This window comes from Nuphar pumila, chromosome 7 (assembly GCF_984573655.1).
Source record: "Nuphar pumila chromosome 7, dmNupPumi1.hap1.1, whole genome shotgun sequence".
In the NCBI taxonomy this organism is placed as follows: domain Eukaryota; kingdom Viridiplantae; phylum Streptophyta; class Magnoliopsida; order Nymphaeales; family Nymphaeaceae; genus Nuphar; species Nuphar pumila.
Window position 1 is genome coordinate 60200839 of NC_143255.1, and position 13541 is coordinate 60214379.

Sequence of the window (13541 nt, forward strand, 5' to 3'; positions counted from 1 at the left end):
ATCAAACCCTAATTTTTGGGGCAATTTACATATTCCTAAAGCGCACCAAATTTATGTTTAGAAGCTTTCGTTTTCAAATTTTAAACAAATACCTACTTTTTTGACACAAACAAAAAAATAGTGATTTTTAATGCTTAAAAAATTTACATAACTATTTTTTTTAAATTTCAAACAAAAATGAATTAGATAGCTTTCAATCATTGAGTATCATCAACATCATCTTTTTTTTTTTGGAAAAAAAATCTCTTTAAATCACTCTTAAGCTCTTTAGGGATGAATATGAACTGGCCCCAAGGAGCCTTATATATTTTTGAAAAAAAATTAAATAAGTGCATTTAAAGTTTAAACTGCATTTATAGTGTATCTTAAGATACGCCCCATATCGTAGTGTATCGGAAGATACACCCCATATTGTAGTGTATCGTAAGATACACACCCATATCGAGATTTGAGTGTGTATCGTATCGGAACACCCCCATAGTAACGATACATATTGTACGGTACTGTATGATACTTACAACATCTGATTTCTACTAGACTAGTAATGTGCTGGTGCTCTGCACCAAACTACAAGGGAGAGAGCCTAACTCCTAACTCTAGGTAGCGTTTGTGTGGAGCAGGACACTTCACAAAATGTAAATACCAATCATCGGCTAGACTGCTCAACAGAGAACCTCTCCGGAACTACAATATTTATAATTAATTTCATGTTTAAAAAACTCAATTGCTCCCTATATTAGTAAGGAGAGATGACCATGGTTAAAAGTACTTGAGTTCAAATATGGTGCAAACTGTTTGGTTTTTGGCATACCTTTGATCCAAATCCAGTACATTATTTTTGAAAAATATGTCTTAAGATAATATTAAAAAATATATTAGATTGTAGTTAGATTTGCATTTTTTTTACATGGCCATGGATCAGATCCACATTTTTTGGTGGATAATTTGATCTTTTTGCAACTTTTACATGTAAAACTATGTCACATGGGTGCGGGTGCGGGGGTGCGGCACTTTCAAAAAACTTGGGTGCGGGGGTGTGTCAAAAATATAAAAAATTATATATATAAACTCCAAAAGTTGGACATAAATGACCCTGGGTGCGTTGACTGCACCCAGGGTCAGGTTGACCGCATCGGGTGCGGGTGTGACGCGGGTGCGGCACCTAGTTGGAGAGTCCCTGTGACATAGATGTAAAACTATTCTTACCGATATTTTTTAATTGAATCTAGTATTACCATATAATATTAGGACCCTGGTTCAAGTCTAATACAGCAGATCTGGTCTAGATTAACACTCAAACTTGTTGGATTTTGCTTGAACTTTGGATTCAAATTTGGATATGACAGGGCCTAGCCCGTGCTACTCATCTGCATCCTTTGTTTCATAAGTACCATTTTCTGACTATTTTGAGCAAATTGCCTGCCTCCTAACATCTTTGAGATGATGCATGAAACCAAGGACACCATTAAAAGTTTGGCTTTTCCAACCATCTCAATTATTTTACATACAAGAATGGCCAGATTACCAAATGGCTTCGAAGATAAAATAAGAACTGGTTTTCTTTTGAATAATTATTTTGAAGAATAGAAAAAAATTTATTTCAGATGAGGAGTGATAACCCTGTTAATTAAAGGAGAAACAGACACAAACAGTGAAAAAGGAAGAAATAATTTGACTGTAAAGTGTAATGTCAAAAAAAGAGTGAGAAAAACACTAACTACGTAAATGTAAGCCACTTTAATATAAAAAATGCAATATTTTTTAACCATAAAGAGATGAAAAAGTTTATGCATGCTAAACAATGTAGTTTGACAATAATAAAATTAAAAATAAACTGTGTATGCTTATGTGCTTCATGAGACTGAGAAGCCAGTTCTTTGAAAATTTGCCCAAAAGATAGTCTGTATTCTTGAAAAATGGACTGCATCATAAGCATGCACTTCTTTGGTATATAACAAATGTTACAAATGCTTACCATATGGAAAACCTATGCTGATTATTTTGTCAAACTTGGTCCAAGAAACCATGGTGCTTAGATAGCTTTGCCCTACTTGCAAACTCTTTGAACCTCCATTATGTCAATGAGAGAGAGAGAGAGAGAGAGAGAGAGAGAGAGAGAGAGAGAGAGAGAGAGAGAGAGAGAGAGAGTTGCGGGGAGCTAGTGGTGGACGTGGCTGAGAGAGGAGAGGGTAAGGGTTAAGGGGTTGATAATTGCTCTTTTTAAATCTTGAGCGAGAGAGGGCGGGGGGGGGGGGTAGTTTGTTAAACATTCTTTCACTTTATTTTTTTATTATTATGTGTTGAATTTTGGAAAAATAAAAAGCACACAGAATAGGTAGTGGTGGAAGTGGCTGAGAGAGAGAGATAGAAAGGGAGAGGAGGGGCTCCCTATTTTGTGGTTTTTTGTCCGAATCAGTTACTGATGGTGCTTTCTATATAATATAGATTGCATGTACAAACGATTTGTAGCAAATTCATATCCTACAAGTGTGTGTGGTGTATGTATGTTATGCCTTGGGATGACAGACAATTCTGAATCAACGTTGTCCATGAAAAAGGAAGCTTTTATATATATAATCATGATAAATTTAAAGACAAGTTTCTTTTAGTATGGATGATATAGACGATAACCTATCTCAGTCCCTGAGAACTATCCATTTAGTCCTTAAATTGCCTTTCCACCTATGACTTCCTATCTTATCATTACTTGTAATGATCATGTGGCCTAAATATGAGTAAATAACATAATAATGCCTTCAAAAGATGATCTAATTAATGAAGGTAACTAAATCAATACTACATGTTCTAGAAAATGAATACATTTCAGATTTTGTCTTTACAGCATATGAATTAGAGTACGCCCAATTATAGTTTGAACAGTATAAGCCACCTAGAGGATTTGGAAAGTGCTTATGAGGAGAATGATCTTTCAAAAAAAAAAATGTTGTGTGATCCCGCTACCTGACCCCTACATATCTCTTCCTCAAGGTTTGGTTATGGTCACACCTAATCAAAAAGCTGTGGCACAGCCATGGTTTTGTAGGTATGTGGGTAGCTTGTAGTCTCGCCTTGTGTGCATGGACTGCACCTAGAGGTTGTTAGAATGACATAACCCACTACTGCACCTGCATGTGTGTGTGTGCATGTGTGTGTGTGTGTGTGCAAGTGCATTTGTGCGTGTATGTTGCCAGCATATTGACATCTCTAAGTGGTATGTGTGTGGGTGTGTACATCTCTCAAGTGGTTGATAGAGCTTTACCTGCATCAACACTGGCATTTTTATCTCAAGATTTGCTTGACATGATGGGATTTTCTTGCCTTGCTCACAAGCCTTGGATTTAGGCAATTGCGATTGCACTATTGCACATTGTGATGCCTGAGGAGATTGATGGAAAAGGAATCTGCTCCTAGGTAGTCATTTAGTTGGAATACCAATTTTATGAAAACTACTGTACTCTTGATTTTCCTTCTGTCTATTTTGAGATTGAATAGGTAAATTTTAAATATGTTTAATGTAGCCCCCTTTAACTAGGTTGCTGATGTGCCTTGGTTCATTGTGTTTTCTGTTGATGTTGGTAAATTGACATGGACAATGTTGTTCTTTGGTCCAAATAGATGATCTATGTCTAGGTTATTGTTTGATGCATTCTAAGGTATGGGGTATTTTGTTGGTGCATTGAATTGTTTTGTTGATTTTGAGCCATGGTTATGGTCCTTTTATGTCTGTGTTCGTACATGGGTTTTAGTAGTCATCGTCATTGTCATAGATTATGCCTGTGTTTCTAACCTCACGTCCATTCATTTGAGGCAGGCGCACTAATTGATGGGAAACCTATCATTAATTTGCCCCCCAAATCAGTATGTTTGAAGAAGGTAGACTTTTCCTTTGAGGAGCGCACTTTCTACTCCAGCCTAGAAGCTGACTCACGTTCAAAATTTAAGGTACTTTCTCTTGCATCAATTTCAAAATATAGGTGTGCATGAATGTTGTAATTGTTCTTTATTTTTGTGAATGTATATTCATCCTTTTTGCTTGTGTCTATTTGCATTTGATTTTAAATGTGCTTGGTGCATGATAAACACAAACCATTATACTATCCCCTATAAGATGGGTTTCTGGCTGAGTATTGTTGAGGCTTATGACCTAGTGTTGGTATCGGTCATGCTTGTTACACTATGGTCGTTCACCAATAAACCTAGTGGTTTACAGAAATTTTGTCCTTCATCATGCTTTTGTTTTTAATAAAACTATCAAGAGGTATTGAACTTTTTCCCACCCCTGACTAGGGATGCATAATGAGTCGAGCTAGCTCAGGCTCGGCTCAGGCTCGACCTGTTTAAGCTCGGCTCGAGCTCGTTCGAAAAATAAATGAGCCGGTCTTGAACAAAGGTTTAGGCTCGGTACACATAAATGAGCCGAGCTTGAAGAGGTAGTCCAGCTCGGTTAGGCTTGATAAACCCGATTAAGCTCAGTTCACATAGTTATATAAAGAAATTAGATTTTATATGTGTATATTATTTTTTTTACATGAACGCAAAAGGTGGTGTTACCTTAGTGGGTAAGTCTTTGAAATCTTTTGAAAGTGGCCTATGTTCAAATCCCACCACCTCAGTTTCTTTTAAAAAATGCTTTTGACACAAATTTTAAAAAAACTTACATTTTTTTTATAAATGTATTCAGTTCGAGTCGATCCCGGGCATAGCTCGAGCCGAGCCGAGCCAGCTGAAGCTCTGTAATGCCCAAAAATTCAAGACTTGTAACTTTTTATGAAAAGTTTGAAAGCTTTGTAATCATTCGTTTATCAGAGTTTTTAAATAGTAATTCAACAGAAAATGGTATTGGAAATAGCAAGTCAATGGACCTTGGGCGCATTACAGCGTAAACTTTCTTTCACAACCAGATTTGGAACTTCATACATTTAAGAAACCAAATAGATTATGAAAATATAATTTTTAATAGTTTAAGACTTGTAAAAATGAGAGATTTTCAAGAAACCTTTATGCAAATTTACTGAAATATCCTTATGAGCGAAACGTCAGGGAAAGCGTCACATCTTGATCTCATCACGCCATCATGCCATCACTTGTTTTGTACAGATCCAATTATTACGTGTGTCAATAAAATGAGTTAGTTTCACGAAAAAACTGATAGATGCACAAAGTGAGACAATATGAAACTGAAATAAACAACCTTAACAAGCAATACGCTATAACTAGCATGATTAGATGAGCAAGTAAGCTATCTCTAGCATGAGCAATTAAGCTATCAAGCAACACAAGGTAAGCAATTCATCCATCATATGATATAAGCAATTTCACGACAACAATTACATTAATCACAAGATGTAAGCAACTTGTATGACAAACAGTTACATTAGTCATAAGTTGTGAACAATTCGTAGATTACGAGTTGCAAGCAATTCTATCAATCACAAGGTATAGGCAATCCGTAGATTATAAACTGTAAGCAATTGCATTAACCATAAGATGTGAACAGTTCGTACATTACGAGCGGTAAGCAATTGCACAACAAACAATTCTATTAATCATAAGACACTCAAGCCAATAAGTGTTGTGAACAAGATATTTATTGTTTCGATATTAGTTGGCCTTGCAGGTATGCACAAGGCGCGACACGTAGAAACAATTGAGACTAATCCAGGGGTTTATTTATACCATGCATTTTAGATACCCTGGGTAGCTAACTGAGTTCGCTTCAAAGGGGACGACCAGTGACCAAAAGAGAATTCCCCAAAGGCATTTGTAGACAACTGATGCATCCTACTTCTGCAGAAGTCTATGGGATCTACCACGTATGATAATTTATGGTAGTCTCGTCCCTTAATTTCGATGACAGGAGACACTGAGTCATTTTCCCAAAGAGTGGTTGTTAACAACCTGTCCATCAGAGTTTTGTACCAATCCATCTTCTCCCTTGATGAATAGAGTGGGTCGAATGGGTGCGTCAGGTGTTATTTAACTGAAGACCCATTCTATATACTCTGGTCTTTCAACCCACTCGAGTATCTTGCCTGTGAAGGTGAACGTCATCATTATGTGATTTGAATAGTGTGCCATTGCACGTTTTAAGGTTACCACAGACCTCTCATCCTACTCATCGTAATACACGACGTACATGTCTTAAAGTACAACCATGATGAGAGGGGTCAACTTGTGAGGATAAAAACATTACCATAATGTGGTTTCGAAACACCTGCCATTGCACGTTCGAGGTAAACATAAACCTCTCATTCTACTCATCGCAGTACACAACATATCTGTTCAAAAGTACAACCACGATGAGAGTGATTTAGATTTCTCCAAAGAAATCCTCACAATATTATTTTGTAAAAATACATGGAGTAATCATTCAAGTTTAAATTTGATATGCTCTGGTCCTTTAGACCGACACGAGACTTTTGCCTGTTAGGCGAACAACAACATTACATGATTATAATAATGTGCCAACGCATGTATCGAGGTGACCACAGACCTCTCATCCTACTCATCATAGTCCAATCATGTCCTTTGTGCCTAAAAATACGACTACGAAAAGAGGGGGTAAAAGAAACTCAATAGTATAATCTCACAGAAGAAGTGATGCAGCAAGTATCTAGTTTAACAAGAAAACCCAACAACAAAGTCTCGCAAAAGATGTGATGCAACAAATATCTTATTTTGATCATGATTTATCTTTCGAACAGTTGGTACAACACTTGTGCAACTTGCACGAGACGAGATCACTATAGAACTCTCATTCGTCTATCGCAGTATCCGTATGTTATGCATGCCTCGCAATACTGGTCTCGATAAACAAGATAAGGTTTTTTCTAAGGGATCACCCCAAAACACAAATTCGTGTCCCTAATCGGGATCATCCGAGTCGTATCGAATACACGAACCGGAGTTGTAAGACACTTCTCCCAAATATATTGATTTGGGAGATCTAGCTGTTATCTCGCAAGACTTTCAAAATCGGTTTTGCAAAACTAGGCATTTGAAAAAAAATGGGTTTGCGCTTGAAGATCATCTTTTTTTAGAGAATCACAATGCATACGTGTGAGTCATGACTTTTAAGACAAATGAGTGAAACAATATACACTCGAAGCTGCACTTAGTGAGTGCAAGCCAACAAAGAGCAAGTTCGTGCACAATACAGTGCAACGGCGAAATAAGAAGCAAGACTCGATGTACGAAGCTGCACATCGAGAGTAAGACGTGCAAGCAATGCACGAGGTATGAAATCATATCTCGACCACCCAAATACACAAGCAAACAAATGTGTAAGCAACACACGAGGTACAAAATCAAACATTGGCTAAGCAAGTGCATAAGGTGACTCGTGAGGTATGAAGTCGTACCTCGATTAAACAAAAAGCGTAAGCAAGAAAAATGCAGGAGCAAAGCTTGTGCATAAAGCCCGACGACAAAGTAAGAACAGAACAACACATGCAAAAGCAAAATGCGAAAGCAAGCCTGTACACAACAAGCGTGACGACAACAGAAAGCAGTAAAGCAAGTAAAGACACAAAAGTAATGACAAGAATTTAGATGCAAAAAGGAAAAGCATGAACACATAAAGCGCGACGATAACAAAAAACAATAAAAGACAAGAAAGTAAATGCAAAAAGAAAAGCTTAGGCATATTAAGCGCGGCGTCGACAGAAAGCAATAAAAACAAGAAAGTAAAAGAACAAGGATCGCGAAATCGTGTCCTTTCTTTTCCCATTTTAGGTTTTAATTGCTTAATATAAGTTCGTCCATTATCCTTTTGTGCAACTTTCCCCTACCTTGGGGAGTCGCGGTACTGAGTTCGTCTTCGAGCGTAAATGATAACGATCTCGAGTTGCGGGGCACGAGGAGGCTTCGTTGCGCAAGATGCAAATGTACAACACATTAGCACATAAAAAGAAGAAATACAAATGAAAGAAGAAGAAGGGGCAAGGGCACCCCTGCATGTCGATTCAAAAAGGAAGGGAAGGGGCAGGGGTTGTGTCTCTCTACCCGTTGCCTGTCCTTCCGAAAGGAGCAGGGGCAGGGGACACACCCCTGCCGATCTGTTGCAGAAAAGTGGCAGGTACTCTGCCCCTGCCTGCCAGGAAACGCAGAGGCAGGGGGAAAGCCCCTGCCTTCCCGAGAATGTAGAGAGAAAAGAGAGGGGGCCCGATCCCTCCTCTGCGTGCAAAGGGAGCAGGGAGGGGCTCAACTCCTCACCTGCAGCAACGGAACACAAGGATGGGTTTGGCCCCTTCCCTGTAAACAGGGGACACAGGGAGGGGGCTCAGCCCCTCCCCTGCGTACAGTAGGTACGGGGAGGGGCTCGGCCCCTCCCCAGCAAGCATGAGGGAACAGGTGGGGCAGGGGCCTTGCCCCTGCCTGCTAGAAACACTTAGGCGGCAGGGGCTTTGCCCCTGCCGACCTGTCAAAAAAATTGGCAGGGGCTTTAGCTCCTGCCGGCCAACCATGGTTTATCGAAAAAAAAAGAATGACAGGTAGGGGCTTTAGCCCTTGCCGGTCGATAGAAAAGAAAAAAAAGAAAAAGAAGAAGAAGAAGAAGAAGAAGAAGAAGAAGAAGAAGAAGAAGAAGAAGAAAGAAGACACAAGAGAAAGAGAGAGGGGGTGAGAGGTTACCTGAAAAGGGGCCAGCGAGAGGGAGAGCACCGACGTCGGGTCCTCTCCGGCGAACCGATAGGTTGAGGGAACAAGAGAGAAGACGAGCGAGCGAGGGTGTGTAGAGGGAGAGAACCGAGAGCGAGGAGGGGTACCGAGGCCGGTTGGTGACTCGTCGGTGGTCGCCAGCCGAAGTTGGATGGCTGGACGAGGGTGAGAGGGGAGGCGCAGGGTTCTCCGACGAGGGTCGCTGGCGAGTGCACGGGGGGAGAGGCAAGGTGTCAGCTGGCAGGGTTGCCTGTGTTGGTCTTGACAAACAAAAGAAAAGGATGAAGGAGAGGGAGCGCAGACGGGGGGTGTCGATCGGGGTGGCCGTGGCAAAGGTTCCGGGGGTCGGCTGGAGATCGCCGACGAAAGGGGGCTCCGGCGAGGGCCTTGCCGGCGAGCTGAGGGGGGAAGATCGGGGGGGGGGGGGGGTCTGCGGGCGAACGACGTGAGAGAGAGAGTGGGGGCACAGGGTTTCTCGAATGAGAAACCCTTGCCCCCTGCGTGCTTTAAGCAAGCACGGGGGAGGGCCTGCACTCGGTTCAGATCTAGGTCGGGTCCGACCCCAAAAGCCCTTTTTCTGGTAAAATCGTGGGCTTTACAAGCTCGGCTCGAACCCGGGTTGTGTGCATCCCTACCTCTGACTGACCTTGTAAGAACAGCTGTACTTTTTGAGTTCACGAGTGTCTTGGTTCCTTGCATTAGTAGGGAGTGATGCATGACCTGTGGGAGGATATCAAGATATATTTCTTTTTCTCCTTTCCCATAGTCTGATTGTATAATGTGCCTCTGCTATCAATTGTTTGTGTTAATGTTATATTTTGTATGAAATGTTACGACATTAACATCATAGTTTGTTTATATTGACTCTTTTATTTTGAACTTTGTTTGATTCCAGGAGTATGCAGCTGCAGGGACAGTAAACCAAAATTATGCAAACATACTTTTGTTGCTCTTGCGTCTTCGTCAAGCTTGTGATCACCCTCTTCTTGTAAAGGGCTACCATTTTGATTCTAATAATAAATTGTCTGCGGAGGCTGCACAAAAACTTCCTAAAGAGATTCAGACGAGTCTGCTAAATCACTTGGAATCTTCTTCTGCAATATGTGGCATCTGTAGTGTATGATCTCATACTCGCAATATTCCTATAGGGATTTGGTTTATATATTAAATGTTATTTGGAGTTTTATTTTTGCATATGATAGTTAATTGCAATGTTATAGAATGTGCGTCGCAGAGTGTATCATAGTTGCTAAAAAATAGTACTGCATCATAACATGTCATAAAAATTCTAAATTTGAATAGCATGAACTTAGAAAAAAATAAAAATTGAAAAAAACAATTAATAGTGATTACAAATGAAGCTAAATAATGCAGTATATATGCCACATGATAGGGTCAACAAATGCAACCATAAATGACCTATGTTACAGGGATTCAACCAGCCAAGTGCCGCACCTGCGTCAACGCGACGCGGGTGCACGTGCGGGTGCAGCACCGGGTGCGGTCAACGCACCCATGGTCGTAAATGGCCAATTTTTGGACTTAAAAAAAAGAAGCCCGATGAAATGGGCTGGGAGGATTAGGGCAAAAAAAATTTGCCCTCTCCTCCCGACCCCGACCTCCTCTCCTCCCGACCCCGACCCATCTTCTCCAACACCCCGACATGGCGACGAGGTATCACCGTCTCCAACCCACCGGCGACGCCTCCTCTCCGTCTCCAACCTAGGTATGCATTCTCTCTCTCTCTCTCAATCTCTCCTCTCCGTCTCCAATTCAAGGGTGTAAAGACCATGAATATTCGTCAGATATCTTGGGCCCAATTAATTCAGACTCCATTCTCTTAATTTCTTGGGAGATTTCTAAGTTTAGTTTTTTTGGGAAGATCTTGGAACTTGAAAGAAAAGAAGGCATGGGGAATTAAAAGAATTCCTTGTTTTCTCAAGTTTCAGAAATTCTTAGTGAATACATCTGTGCTGAGATTGTAAATCTTTGTTTGGTTGTTTTTGAATGAATCTCAATAGATTTGTATTTTCTTGTTTTCTGAAATATTACTCGAAATACCATGTGGTATTTGCAGTAGAGGTGAAAAATTTTCTTCTAGAAGAAGCAAATATAATGTAGCCATTTCACTTTGCTCCATCTTTCATGCAATTTTCTGCCACACACGCTGCCATGCTTCACATGATTTACTGCATTCTGTTCATTTCCTTATTCTGCTTTGGTTATTTCTTCCATTATTTTTTTTTTTTAAAGTTCCCCCTCTTTCTGCAAGGTCAACAACTTCTCTATCCAATCAATATGATACGGGTTTGGTAAGAGGAAGAAGATGCATCTTTGACCAAGAGGAATGCAAGATGATGGAAGTGACCATCCAACTTAGGCCTTAGACTTGTTATTCTCTTACCTTGTAATTCATTTATGATATAAATAACAATTATATTCTCTGCTGTTTAATGCAATGATGTCCCAGACATCATAATTAAGAAAAAAAAATTTGCATTACCTCATGCTTCTTTTACCACTACAACAACAACAACAACTACGCCTTCATCCCACAACAATTGGGGTCAGCGATATGAACCAACAAAGAAAATCATTCTGATGAAGAATTGTAGATTGTGGTGTTGGTTTTTATGATGAAGAATAGAATTGTTGATTGTTAATTTGATTTATTGCATGCATGATGATTAATTGATTTGATGATATTATGATAATTGTTTTTTATTTCATTAGTGTTACCGGTGTTATCTGTTAAAAACCTAACATATATATACCCTCCCGCACCCAGGTTTTTTTAAGGTGCCGCATGGCTGCATCCGCACCCATGTGACATAGTAAATGACTAAAGCACAATCTTAGCATTCAAGTTGATTTGAAAGGCATGATGCATAAATCATTTCATCTAATCCTAAATATTCTAAATTTCTAAGCTCTAAATATTAACACCCTAAGATTAGCATATACTGTCAAATTTTTTCTAAATAAATCTTTAAACATTTCATTTTGAATTATGTCTCTTTTTCATAGGTCGAGAACTTTGTTCTTTTTTTGAAGTTGGTCGCAGTGATGATGGGTCATCATCTTCATCAGACATTTCATTTTCAGAATTAGGAACAACTTCTATCAATTGTTTCACACTTAGCCTATCCATTTCTTCTGGCCTAGCAGTAATCTCAGTATGAATATTGGCTGGAATCAGTGTTGTGAAAACCTTAATTTGTACGTGTGTGTGTCTATATATATATTAATATTAAAAATAGTATGGTAATATTAAAATGTAATCCTTAATTTCGTCATTTGTACGTGTGTGTGTGTCTATATATATATTTCTCTTTATTACCTGAAAAGGGTATTTCTGTAATTTTTTATTTTACGCATATTCCATTTGGAATATGATTGTATTTCTTTTTATTCTTTTCTTTCTTTCTTTTTCGTGGTTTGTGCCACCTAGGAAGGCTCCCCAAAGAGTCATTGGGGAGCCTCCAACGGTCACAAATGTGACAGTTGGGGGCTCCCAACGACTCCTTTGGGAGCCCCCTAGGTGGCTCCTCTTGTGGTGTATAAATAGGGGACTTCCCGTTGTATTTTGTTAAAGCTTGTGAGCTCAAGCTTTTCTTATTTTTCTAATATATTGTGGCATTTCATGCCTTTGTGCATGTTCGTATTGTTTTATGCCTTTGTGCATATTAGTGCAAGTGTTCTTTGAGTGCCTTTGTGCACTCTCTTGTGAGGGTTTAGTGCTTGTATGCGTATTGTCTCATTGAAGACAATTTTACATGGTATCAGAGCTTGGTTAAAGATTGAAGATTGCGTGCTTCTTTGTTTTTTGAGTGCCTCGAAAAACGTGCCTTTGACCTCTTGAAGATTAAAGTGGGGGCTTCTTTTCCTTCGTTATTTTAGAAGGGCCTTACGACAAGTAAGACTTAAAAATCTTATTGCGGTACGTATTTCTTTTATCTTTCCTCTCTAAGGGGTGAAAAAGAGTCATTTCTCTCTTGGATTTAAACTCAATGGTTCCAACTATCATGTTTAGGCCGGAAACATGAAGGCTCACATAAAAGGGACAAGTCTTTGGGGGTATGTGTAAGGCACAATTCCGGAACCGGAACAAAAAATCACCTTGATGGAGAAAGGTGAAATTAAGATCCTTGAAGGGAGGAAAGAACCAAAGCCCTTGAGGAATATTCGAAAAAGCATGATGAATGAAAAATGAAGAATTTCAAAATATTGTCTTGGATTTTTTCTTTCGTTGAGACCAAAATCAACGCGAATATTATAAAATTTAAAAAGGTTTCTCAAGCATGGGAATATCTTGAGAAAATGTATACTTCTAGGGACTTGTCCCATAAATATTATCTTCAAAAGAAGGCCCTAACTCTTCTTTAAGGCGAAATGACCATTAGGGAATATTTCGCCGAACTTTCTTCCATTTGGGATGCGCTTGCTATGCTCGAACCAAAATGGAGTGGAGAGGCGATTGAACTTCGTCACAAACAATTAGAAGAAGATCGATTCCTCAATTTTTTGAATGGGCTAAGGCCCGAATTTGAGCAAATAAGGTCTTCTCTTTTGTCTTCTTTCACTCCTTCGCTTGAGGCTGTTCTCACCAAATTAAGTGGGGAAGAAACCCGTATCGGTATAAGTAAGCAAGGATCTAATGTGCTTGCGGTTCCATCCAATTCCGAAGACAACGATGGGGTCAATGCGGTGTCTAGACCCAGAAACAATCTAAGAACCTATCGTCTCTTTCATTTTAAAAATCAAAATCAAGGAGGAAATGGTGGACAAGGTGGAAAAAAGGACTATAGCAAAATTAGTTGCCATTTTTGTAAAGAACCGGGGCATATCAAACCCGTTTGTCCCAAGTGAAAGAAGTTGTTAGC

At 39.5% G+C, this 13541-nt stretch overlaps 1 protein-coding gene across 2 annotated transcripts in view; it reads left to right on the forward strand.

Moving 5' to 3' along the window:
- LOC149832353 (helicase-like transcription factor CHR28) overlaps positions 1-13541 on the forward strand; it is a 77767-nt gene that overhangs the window by 19446 nt on the left and 44780 nt on the right. For both annotated transcript variants that reach the window (XM_090014470.1, XM_090014469.1), the window contains exons 9-10: positions 3812-3942; positions 9554-9775. In XM_090014470.1, the coding sequence (XP_089870596.1) occupies positions 3812-3942; positions 9554-9775 (353 nt within the window). The remainder of the gene's footprint in view (positions 1-3811; positions 3943-9553; positions 9776-13541) is intronic.